At 40.5% G+C, this 12,709-nt stretch overlaps 1 protein-coding gene across 4 annotated transcripts in view; it reads right to left on the reverse strand.

Annotated features, from left to right (window-relative positions):
• The window catches only part of SATB2 (SATB homeobox 2), a 177,270-nt gene that overhangs the window by 136,082 nt on the left and 28,479 nt on the right, over nt 1-12,709 (reverse strand). For 3 of the 4 annotated variants that reach the window (XM_018553915.1, XM_018553913.1, XM_018553916.1), the window contains one exon: nt 2,647-2,682. The exons of the other annotated variant lie outside the window; for it this stretch is intronic. In XM_018553915.1, coding sequence (XP_018409417.1) covers nt 2,647-2,682 — 36 coding nt within the window. The remainder of the gene's footprint in view (nt 1-2,646; nt 2,683-12,709) is intronic. 4 annotated transcript variants of the gene reach the window in all.

Genomic DNA, 12,709 nt, shown 5'->3' on the forward strand with positions numbered 1-12,709 from the left:
AAGGCATATGCCTCGGCTCCGTTGAGCCGCGCTGAAAGCCGAAGCTGGCCCAGCGGTCAGCTGAGCATGTTCGGCCGACCCGAAGCCACCCAATGTACGGCTGATTTCAGCCTATATACGGCTGCAATCAGCCGTACCAGCCTGAAGTGAATAGCCGAACAGCCTTCGGCTCACTTCGCTTTAGGTCGGTCATTCACTCGGCTGCCTACGGCAGCTTAGTAGACCCCTATGTATCTTTTTTTTTACTGCTGCCTGTGCTACGTAGTCTTGCATGGGAAGGTTTCTTCGGTTTTAAGTAGATGAGTCAACAAAGGTTAAGCGCACTTCTTACCGAACATCCAAAGCAAAGATGTCAATGTAGGTACACAGTTTAATTGGTTAGTAACTGGAGTTTTCCGGGTATGTAGTGTCTCTTTTCTTAAGTGTCAAAACGATTCTTTAGTCCCCGTTCATATCTAGGTGTTTTGTTGCTCAAAGGTAAGCGGGGAAAAATGCTCAAGGCTAGGAATCCTATTCAATTCTATGCCCCTGCTCACACCTGTGTGTTGTGTCGTGTGTTTTGTCGCACAATGTTTCCCATTGAAGTCTATGGGTCCAAAAGACTCTGTATTCTGCCATAAAGTAGCTCATGTACTTTTTCCAGTGAGCATTTTTCTGCTTAAGACAAAACACTCAGGTTAGAACATGGGCCATAGAAATGCATGGGATTTCTTGTCTTGAGCATTTTGTCTCGCTCAAAACAAGAGAATGGGATTCCTTGTCTTCAGCGTTTTGCCTCACATAGCTTTGAGCACAAAATGCCTAGGTCTGTGGAGGTTCCCCATCTATTCACCCCTCATCGATGATATCGCATCAGCTATTACTTTTTGGTAAGTTTTTCAATTTTGCATAAATCCAATTACTTATGGTAGTAGCGCTTCTATCCCCATTTTTTGTTCTCCTTGATGCTCTACCAGCTGTCATTACCCTATCAATTGGGAGTACCTTTATGGAGCAGTGATGCACTCTCAATGGACAAAGGCATCATGATTGGTAAAGGATCTCAGTAACAAAATGAAACTAGTTCCGAGATGCATAAAGAGGAGGGTTTTCTAGCTAAGGATGGTAAAAACAGTCGTCTTGTGGCATCTTCGCTTGGGCAAGACATGAAGATTTATTTTCATTTCCTGTTATCTCTCCAGGACCGGAAGTGAAGCTAAATCTCACCCGTGGAAGGGATAGGAGTTTTAACCCTTCACTACTCTATTCAAAACCAAAAACCTAAAGTTTTGGTTATAAATATACCTTTCAAGTTGAAAAAACAGCAATAGTTAATTAAATTAAAATTTTAAAAAATGGTAATAGTCATAATTAAAAAATAAATCTTCCTCGCAACCAAGACAACAGTACTCAGTTTGTAGGTAGGGTTTCCCAGAATTCTCACCACTCTGCTCTATTAAATGGTTCAATTATTTTCCTACAGTTGCTGCACGGAGTTTGAAGTCATATAGCAGGCATACCCAGCATTGTCTTACACTAAGGGCTTCAGCCTTGCTGAGATATTTGCAAAGGTGTTGAACTAGAGTAATGCCAATGGGACACAATTCTTCTGATAGTACACCTGTCATGGGAACAAAATGGGGCATGCCATTCTTGATCACCTTTTGAAAGTACTAGTTATCTAGTGGTGTCCTGTTTCAATATATCTAAATCACTGACCTGGAACAGGCATGCAGCAAATTTAAGTCACAGAAACGGCAGAATTCCTTAATTCAACAACTTCTAAGGTAGTACAGGCTGTTTACTGAGAAAAATTAACTTTCCATTTGCAAAGGAATGTTTACTTACCTTAGTGAATGAGGTGAAGCTTTGCTGACTCCAATCAACCAATCATGTGCAAAAGAAAATTAACTTGCAGGTGATTGGGTAATATTTGCAAAGTGAATTTTCACCACCTTCATTATTGGATTTAAATCTTCAAACCTTTTTTTTTAACAATAAATCCAGATCAAACAAATATACTGTACATTTACAGTATTTATTTTAAATTACTTGCTTAAACACTTATAGTCATCATGTTTACAAACAGCTCCAACTCTCTCAGCTTGAGTTTCCTGAACTTCCTGTCCAGTACAAGATCACAAGGGGCAGAGCAATCTCCAGCAGGTTTCCATCTACTAGCTTGGAGAAGGAAGGAGGGAGGAAGGAGTGGGAATCAGGGTAGTGTCTTTCCTTGCTCTGTAGATGTGTTTGTGGAGACACACACAGCTTACCAGCACACACAAGGGTGGCTCCAGAGGACTCTGCAAGAAGCCACACTAAAACAGGATATCAGAGCAGTGCTCAGTGAATCAGCAGATTCTACAAAAAAGTTAAACTTTTAAACTTTGAAATAGCTTAAAAACCTTTTGGCTTCAATATCACTTTAAGTTAAGTGACAATTCACCTACAGAGTCAAAATACACATTGCAAAGAGAACATGTTCTACTTCTTTAGTAAATCAACCCCAGTGACTCCAAAATTACTGAAGCCAAAGCATCAACCTGACCAAGGTAGCCAACAAGTAGCATATTTAGAGGGAGAGATCATCAATGTCACTCACATATTTCTCTACAACACTGACTTATCATATGAATATAGAAGGAAGACTCTCCCATTAGTACTCACTTTGAGCAAGTGTGCTGCCATGGTCTATCTCAATATCTAGAAAACAAAAGCAGGGAAAGATCTGCATTAAAGTTTGCTCCCAATCTTTCAATGGATATACAGAACCTGAAAGGGACATAGAAAAACACTAGTTTCACTTTACACTACAATACAATACAATAAATAGGACCTTAAACAAACAAACATCCCATGAGTACATAAAAACTGTCTCTTGATATGAATGATGCACATCGGCTTAGTGGTTAGGACTTCTGCTTTGCAGCACTGGGTTCCTTGGTTCATGTCCCAGTCAGCACACTCTGTGCATCGCGTTTACATGTTCTCCCATCCAGTGCTAGTGCGGGGGTAGTCTGGTTGCTTCCCGCACTCCAAATATATGCTGGTAGGTTAATTGACCCTTGTATGATATTTTACTGAGTGTGTCCAAGATGGCTGCTTCATCAACAGCAGATAAAGTACTTTGAGTCCCCATGGAGAAGAGTGTTATACTGAATCTATACAATTTAAATTTACAATTTAACTGTGGAGCAGAAGCAGTCACACAGACATCAGAGAAGATAGAAAAAACAATGTGTTGAAAAAGGACTGGCAAATTACCTATTATTTATTGGTGGACGTTATCATTAATGGGTCCCTATGCAAAAACAATGTTTGGCTCCCCTATTCAACTACTGCCCAAATACAACATATTCATTGTGAATAGATGCGATAGAAAGAAAGAAAGACAGATAGGTAGATAGATAGATGATAGATAGATAGATAGATAGATAGATAGATAGATAGATAGATAGATAGATAGATAGATAGATAGATAGATAGATTAACTTTCTCAAACTCGAGTGAGACATGGAACACCCCCTACATTTCCAATATGAATGGTGCCAAGTTGAAATTAGAGAAGCATGTGAGTTGGAGATGCTCTGGAAGGCAGTGATGGTGGTTCAAGATGTCCAACACCGCTTACTTACGAAGCAGTAAAACAGTGTCCAGATCTATGACAGCACAGTCTGTGAATGACCACATTGAGAATAAATCCCCTAAGTACCAGACAGCACAGGTTGCACAAATGGTAGGTCACTGCTGCCATAATTCCCTGTTGATACATGCTACATTCTGTGGGGACATGACATGCACATCCATAACTACTGCAAGTCCATTTCATGTAGATATTCAAAGGGTGTGATCTTTGTTGCTACAACTGTCAAAAAGAATATTTGATACACAGGGGCATAACATTTCTTGTGCAAATAGTCCACACAATCAGGACATTTGAGTAGCATGAGAAAGCAGCATATACAATGTATTGCCTCCACTGTTGATATGGTCAGGCATTTCTACAACATCATTTACAATTTACAATACGGGATCCCTCATTTTCCTCCTGCTCAACCCCTCAGGAAATGTTTCCACTGGCCTTGTTAAACTGAATATCTGTGTAGTACAATCTTTTTCTCACCTGGAGTAAGGGTTATAATGAATCCTACGCTGCAGCTGTAAAACACAAAAAAGTATCGCAGCTAGCTCGGGTCCACATGGAAATAAATGCTGATCAAAGCTGTGTTGGAAAAGGTGTGAAGGCAGGACTAGTGGTAGGCAAAACACACTGCTGTGGTGATTCCTAAGCAGACCAGTTTTAAGAAACTCTCAGATTTTAAAAGTGGAAACATATCTAACAGGAGGATATAAAGGGGTGGGCTGGCTTCCAGCTCATAAAATGACATTTTTTAAATCTCAATAACACACCTTTGAAGTTTGGATTTAAGTGGTGGTTGAATCCAGCAGCTACAAATTGGTAACAATGCCTACGAAACGATGGGACCTATATAAATAGATCTGTAAGGTATATTTTTGAAGCATATTTGATAACTTTTTTTAACTCTTGACTAGAACAGGAAATAGAAACCCTTCCTTACATTGTCCAAAATACAAACATGGTTTTAGATATACTTTAAAGTGTATGCAAACCCTCAATATTATTTCTCTTTTTTGCTTGCCTTTGGTCTGTTAAATATATACGATTGGAAGTGTTTAGTTATAGCTATTTGATAAGTGCAAAAAATTCAAAACTGTCCTGTGTTTTGTGCACACTTCTTGTGTTATCTCAAAGAGTTTATGTAGCCCTCCTCATTGTTATCATGGTCCTCAGAATGATTAACCTGTATACTGTAGCGATTTGAGAGCAAGAGTGGTTGAGTCATTTAGTAAAAGACATTGGGCAGGGCTGACAACACTCATTCCTAAAAAATGCTGTGTGTTGTCAGCCCACAACAGAATTTAGGAGCCAAGTGCATTTCTGGCACATCAACAGATATTTTTCTGTACTTGCAGGGTCTGTAAAGCAACACACATGGGAAAATGTGCCTGTAGCAGAAATGTACTGCATATGTTTGTATGTTTTTTTGTTTTGTTTTTGCCTTAGCATACACTTCAAAGTTTATTTCCACTTTTGCAGTCAAATTTAAGAAAACACTACTATAGGTTTGCCCTATTCCCATTCACACAGCATACCAAAAGAAAGTTTAACATTTTTTTATTGTTTAGCTGTTTCTTTGGAGGAGGTCTTTGGCCAGATTTCACTTTGTAAGTGAGTCTGTCCCCATGACAAAAGGGGACAGACTGCATTTCCTCTCATTACCACACAATGCTTCTAAATATTTAACCCTTTGTTAGGACAGACAGTGTTCAGATATCTGCCAGCACAGTACAGACAAGAGTTAATATTGGTTATCCATTTCCCCACCCAGCTCAAGACCCTTCCTTGAAATTACAGAGAATGGAGAATCGTCTGTTTTGGAGTTTTCAGAAAAACAGCAAGTATCATTTGTTTAATTTTCTAATGTTATGTGAATTGGAACATGTAACAATTAAACAAAAAAATCCCAATTTGGCTGCAAAAGTGGAAATACACGTTAAGCTTTTTTAACACTTATGTGAATAAATATTCTCTAAATTAGTATTTTCTCATTGCCTTTTAATTTCCATCCTCTTTTCATTTTAATATAAATAACAGATGGGTAGAAAACAATAAGGAAGGGATGAATACAAAGGAAAATTCCACCCAAAAGTTATAGTTCAGAAGAGTAAGGCTGTCTTGACTACTCCACCAGTGAGATCTCCCTGCCATAATTTCCAACTCTGTTCCTGACCACCTGGGAGTTTTGGGTGATCCATTTGGCAGGTTCTAGCCCCTCCTGTTACATTCTTCTATAATATATAATAAATTAAAAATCCAGAACGGAACGTGTGACCTCCTCATAATGGTCAGATCCCGGAACCGAAGTGCAGAGATCTCACCAATTGAGTCCGGGAGAGATGAAAACTTGTCAAGTAGTTTAACTCTCTAGCATTTACCAAAAAAGAACAGCTATAGATGGCCTCACTTCGTTAAAGAAAAATAATGAATATAAAAATAAGTACATGGTGCCCCTTGCAAATTTATTTCATTGACATTTTTGGGTGAATCAATGTGGGCTAAATTAATAAATAATCCTTATGACTAAGTATCCAAGAAGAATAAACTTTGGTTAGTAGATAAATTAATTGTGATTTTGTACATATTCTGCCTTTTCTGCAACATAAAAAGCAAAGATTCTTTTGATGTAAAAATCCACTGATCCCTATGCACTGTGATTCACACGTAGCTAGCAGCTACCTATGGAGGTGCTTGCAGCAACCTTTCTGAAAACATTGCCATACTGACCCTCTGGAATTGCTACTTCGTGACCAAGAACAACTATATCATATATAATATGGCAGGAGCAGGAAGATCCCCATTTGCATGTTTTGTCTGATAAAACGTGCAGATTTCATTTGTTATATTTCATTTGTTATATACCTGCTGTTTCAAGTCCACATTTTTGGGGGATCTTACTCCTCTGGCTAGACTACATTGGGCCCACAAGCTGCCAAAGCTCTGGAACATCTGACACAAACCCTGGAGAGCATCGAGTTCGACCACCTGCACGGGGACAGAAATATTCACTGCACACCTTCGATCATCTGGTTGCCCGATATGCCTAACGGGACATCCCACAACTACATCCCTATTCTTAATTCAAAACCACTACACTGAGTCGGATCTCTCCTGAGACTTTTGTTCTCTTTTTCCTCTCCTAATTTTTTCAGAGTTTTTTATCCTTCAAATATAAATTATGGTACCTCCAGCTGCACTGGATACATACTTGTTTAGACTCTCTTTGTAGTAGAGTGGCTGAGATAGTAGCTCAAGAGTTTACAAATTACAGACCTGTAGCATAATCAAATCACTATTTTTTGCGCAGGAAGATAAACATATGTATGAATAGATTTAGTATTAAAAAAAATGAATATACTATAGTTGTCTTCAATCAATCGATCAATCAATCAATCAGTTTTCAGAAGTCTACGTACACTTATCTAGTATAATTTGCTACCTGTTTACTATCTGTAGATGCAAATTATGACTTGTTGTGTTCTATTATTAAATAGAACCCTATGATTATCATGTTTTACTAACCATGTACTTATGATTCATATGAATGTATTATTTAATTCTAATAATATAGTTTATTTCACTGCAGACATAAAACACCTATTACAAACAGACGTCCATACTATGTGCACTGTCTAGATTAATAACAGACGGCATTACACAATCCTTTGTGTTGCCCTATATGATAAATGACACAGATGGAAAAATTCTGTAATATGAATATTGGGTAAACATGATCACCAATAGCATCTGTCATATAAGTGCTGCACGCAGAAATATAGACTACTGAGTTATCATGTAACAAGGGATAAACATGGCCATCTCGACAGGTCCTTGAAAGAACAATGGTTTGGGCACATGCCAGCTACATTCCATGGGCATGTTAACAGGCAAGAGATCCTGAACAATGCCTATTCTGTTCTGTACTGGGTGGTCCTCTTCTCATTTACAGATGTTTGCTATTAACATGTACCCAGCAAATGAAAACTACATTGGTATATCCAGTCTGCTGTCACAAAATAGTTGTGCCAGTCATAAAAGAATATCTCCCTGGGATAAGTAAAGTGCATACCATTGCTTAGGCCACAGTTGCAGTTAATGTCTGTGTGGCGGTAAGATTCGTAAGTAGGCCACCCATTTTATGGCTGGGATTTTAAGAAGTGATGGCTTTTAAAAAAGCCAGACTAGCTGTTTTCCACAAATCCAGAACTTATAGGACTATCCATTGAAGATGACTACATACAATGTGTCACGGTATGCTCAGCAATACTTACTAGTTTAAGGTTGTCAGATGGCTATATTTACAGCTTTCCCTGCATATATGATGTAAGTCAGTTTATTTGGGAATATGAAAAAGTGTGATAAGTGTGATAACTCATAGCAGAGAAATATTCCCTTTACCGATGTGACTGTGGTAACTGATATCTGATATGTAAATGGTCGATATGATTTTTACACTTTTCATGCCATAACTGCCTCAAACTGACATTCACTGGGTTACATTTAAACCCAAGATCAAAAATATAATATATTGCAGTGTACCAATCCTTAGATGTGGTGGCTGAATTTGTTTTATTTTCACCCGGGGATCCTGCAAGTAACACACTTATTGTCCCAGGATAACAAAGCTTTATCTATGAACTCTGAAGAAGCAACATTGTTACTCTCTCCCTCTCTTAGGCTAGGTTCACACCAGATGCAGTGCGTTCCGGCCCGATTCTGGCCAGAACGCACTGCATCGCATTGCGGCCGGTTCACTTTTTTGTGGGGCAGGAGGGGGTGTGGCAGGCCATCGAAGTGAATGGCACCGTAGCCATGCTCTCCGGCCACAATGCGATCGCCTGCACGAGATCGCAAGGCACATTATGCCTGCGGTCCATTTTGATCGCACCGGACCAGAGGCATAATGTGCCCTGTGGTCCCGTGTGGCTGGAGGGCGTGGCTACGGGGCCATTAACTTCAATGACCCGCCATGCCCCCTCCTGCCCCACCAAAAAGTGAGCCAGACGCAATGTGATGCAGTGCGTTCTGGCCAGATTCCGGACAGAATTCACTACATCTGATGAGAACCTACCCTCAATCTCTATACCATATGGGGAGGCATGCTGTAGGCTTCTGATAACATTGTTTAAAGCCCACCTCTGGGCTAAACTTGAAACTGGTGTGGAGGCAAGCTAGAGAATAGCTTTAAAGTGCAACTGAAAGATAAAATCACTGGCGCCAAATGTGACAGTTCTTGAGGGAAGAGGAAGAACTCCAGAGGCAGCTCCTCACATTCAGGGAAACTGGATATCTAGCAGAAGAGAAGCAAAAGAAGTTCCTCTATAGTGTAAAAAGCGATTTTATTCAATATTAAAAAACTGCTGAAATGTACTCACAAACAACCAATGGTCACATGCTTGTAGTGATAAGATCTCAGGATGGTAGAGGATGGACGAATAGATGAGGCTTAAAAGTGCTGGTGAAGAGCTAAATCATTCTAGATGCACATCTTCCTCCGGTTGAATCGGCCAAATCCCTTTTGTCAGAACCTGAAGTGCCCCTACCTCTTGAAGGCTCTTAAGAATCAAAATGTAACCAATAGCAGCGGACCTTCTGTCTGGTCACATGGGACCGCTAAACCTATCATATCGTCAGAGGCGATTCATGCCCATCTGCCTGCTAAAAGCTGCATCTGTCGCACATACGTGAAGGACAACCTAGGCACGCCCCCTGCCTCGTCAAAGCAGCAGGGGACCTGTCAGGAACGGGCCGTTGGAGGGAGTGAAGCCAGACCCTTTTTCAAGTTTAGGATAGAGTGGAGAGGAACTAGAAGACCTGTCAGGTTTTTATTGCTGTGTGCTGTTAGGGAGATTCACCCTCCATATTTGTGCAGCGAAATGTTAAAAGTGAAATTAAATCCCAAATTTTGGTTTGTCATCAGGAATTGTTGGGAAGCTTTCTAATGGGGACACTAGTTGTGGGGACCCTGCCAACCAGCAGGAGTGTCCTTCTCCTTGGAGAGATTTCCTCTCACTTCCTGTTGTGGCTATCAGATGGGAAGTGAAGGGGAATTTCCCTAGTGGGACACAGATGTCAAAAAAAGTTGCCAAGGGTTATCACCCTCCCTTACGCTATACAAATCTAAAAAAAAAGTTTTGACTTCAGTTCTACTTTAAGATAAGACTGCAGAGTGCACAGTAAACAGAAAAGCATTGGATTTCTGGCTAAATCAACAAGTATTTTGCACTTAGCAAACAAATATAGTAAAAAATTGCTTTTAACGGTATATATATATATATAGTTAACAAAGCAAAGCATAGCAAATAAGAGATGTTCATTGTTAGGGTTTACATACACTTTAACCTGCAGTTGGACCATGACCTTTGAGCACAGTGAAAAACAGCCCTAAGTAGAAAAATCACTGAGTATGCCGAGACCTACATTTATACACTATTGACTTGTTCAAGCAAGTGCACAGATTCACGGGAAAATAATTTCCCATACACTAAGGAATCCAACAGTTTACAGGGCACTTTGAAAAGTATTTAGGTTTATTGTTACTTTAAACTACACAATAATATAACATTTAAAAGGAGAACGCCAGGTTTTTATAAAATGTTCCCTAGCACTGGGGCTACCCCAGCACCGCAAGGGTTAACTGCTCTTCGTGGTCTAGGGGACGAAAGACAGAAGCTATACTAACCTGATCCTCGGTCCTCCAATGGTCAGGGCTCACCTCTCTTCACCTCTGCTTAGGTTGTGGTATGTCCCTTAGTGTCTTCAAGTCTAATGCAAGTCAATGGGCCTGCAGTAGATGTGATGATCGCCAGAGCCCAGGGGAGAAGAGGCTGTGGGAACAGATCTAGCAGCCGGATGAGACCAAGGATGAGGTCAGTATAGTTGCTTTATTTGACCAAAACGAGCAGTTAAAGGAGAATTATGAGGTGAGTGATTTTCACTCACCTCATAGTTCTAGCCGACCTGTGACAATGAAACTGTCACAGGTCGGCTCAGTAGATCGGGAAGTGCGAACGCATACCGGCGCTCGCTCACTTCTCGATCCTGTCACTGCAGAGAGCCGTGACAGGGGAGGGACTGGATACCCTCTCCCCTGTCCGATCCTTCAGCGCTGACTGGCGGAATGGACGGGGGAGGGGGCGGGTACAGCTGACTCTGCCTCTAGATAGGCAGAGCCAGCTGTCACTCACGCAGCTGGGTGGATCCAGACATAATTGTCGGGATCCGGTTTAGCTGCGCCGTCTCAGTATACCGCAAACTGAGCTTTGGGTGACGGGAGGACGCTAGTTTGTGTCCTCCCGTTACCCTTAGGAGAACTATGGGGAAAAGCTCTAACCCCATAGTTCTCCTTTAACCCTTGGAGTATAGATGTAGCCCTACTGTGTAGATGTAGCTTTTTAAAATCCTGGAGTTCCTCTTTAAATATTTAGGTAATTTTAGGCATTGTACTATAGTATCACATAATGGAAACCATTCCAAGGACAGATGTTCTTCTTAACAATGTTAACCAGTGGCTGCACTGGTCATTCTCTTTATAAAAGCACATCCAGGACATTGCAACACCTGTTCTGCTACACCACCAGTGATGTGACTGACCCAGAAAGGTCTTGTTCACATGAGCGACAGACTTTCCCGCACCTCTGAAAAGTGGCCAACGCAGCATCACTTTTCAGAGGGCAGTAGAGCCGTAGCTTTGAGGTATTCAGCAGGTGATAATGCTGCCACCTGAATGCCTATTTTTTGTTTTTGTTTTTATCCAAGGGGGGTTTTACGTAGAACTACTGTGCCGCAACCGTGTGCCAATTGTTTGGAGCACAGTTGCAGCACAGTCCCATTCATATCAAAGGACATGTTTGGCAGGCAGCAATGCCTAGAGAAAGCAACATGCTGTCTAATTGTTGCTGCACCATGAAGCAAAGCCTCACAGAAGTAGCAATGTGTGCAACACTGTCCGGCTGCAGTGCTAACTTGTCAGCGGGTGGCTGGGGAGCAGTAAAAACGCATATCAACAGCCTGTTTTTACCGTCCCTTGGACGCCCGTGTGAATGAGGTCAAATATACACGTATATAGATGCACACACGTGCACACACCACACGCACATAATAGTTAAAGGAGTTGTAAAGTCTCAGCATATACTATCCTGCTATAACATCCACATTGTAATAAGAATACATACTAGAGTTGTTTTTGATAATGCAATCAAAGCTTACCTGAAAAAACTCCCTTTTATATAGTAAGTGTTGCCTGTATGTACATCCTATTGGCATCTTCAATAAGTAAGTTTACAAACTTCTACTTCAATATGGTTATTAGGAGTGGAAGAGAACTTATAGAAATACAGATTTATTTTTAGCTTTTGACCATAGATACCTTTTAAAGCTTCTTCCAGAAAGCCAAATCAGGTCAGATCAGTATCCACGCTTTTCAGGCCTATTTTACATAATGGATACGCTTCAGTGAAATACGTTACCAACAAATCTACATCGGGTCAATTTTAACTCATTTGGCAGCAATTAGAGGAGTACATGTTTAATTGATTATCGTTAAGAGAAACACCAACAAATGAACATATTATTGGAGGGGCGACCGCTATTATGAAACCATATCTAAATCATATCCATTGTGGAATTTAAGTAGAGCCTGAAAACAATTTGAAAATATTTTCTTTGCTTTAACCATTCTGCCTAGTTTTAGAGATTGCCCAAGGATACAGTCACTTAATTTACTCCTTCACGTTCACTTGCAAGTTCACACACATTGACAAACAGCCTCTTTATAGAAGAGCATACCTATCATAGGGATCCCAAATCCAGCATTTGTTGACCTTATGTGCTGCTCTCATTTCTGTCAAATGAATGCACCAGAACAGTGAGCCTATTCAAGCTGGAGACTCCAGTGACATGACTAGCACATGTACTACAACTTGTATGCAGCAGGAATATCTTAGTGAACATGGATACATTCACTGTGTATGCCACGCAGTGTATAGTGCTGTAACCAAGTCAACATTAACACATATAAAACCAGTCCAAATTTCAAAGAAGTCGATCATATCAAGGTAAGCCTGAAAAAAAAAATATATATATATTTAT

This window comes from Nanorana parkeri, unplaced genomic scaffold (genome assembly GCF_000935625.1).
Source record: "Nanorana parkeri isolate BGI_ZX_2015 unplaced genomic scaffold, ASM93562v1 scaffold134, whole genome shotgun sequence".
Classification (NCBI taxonomy): Eukaryota; Metazoa; Chordata; class Amphibia; order Anura; family Dicroglossidae; genus Nanorana; species Nanorana parkeri.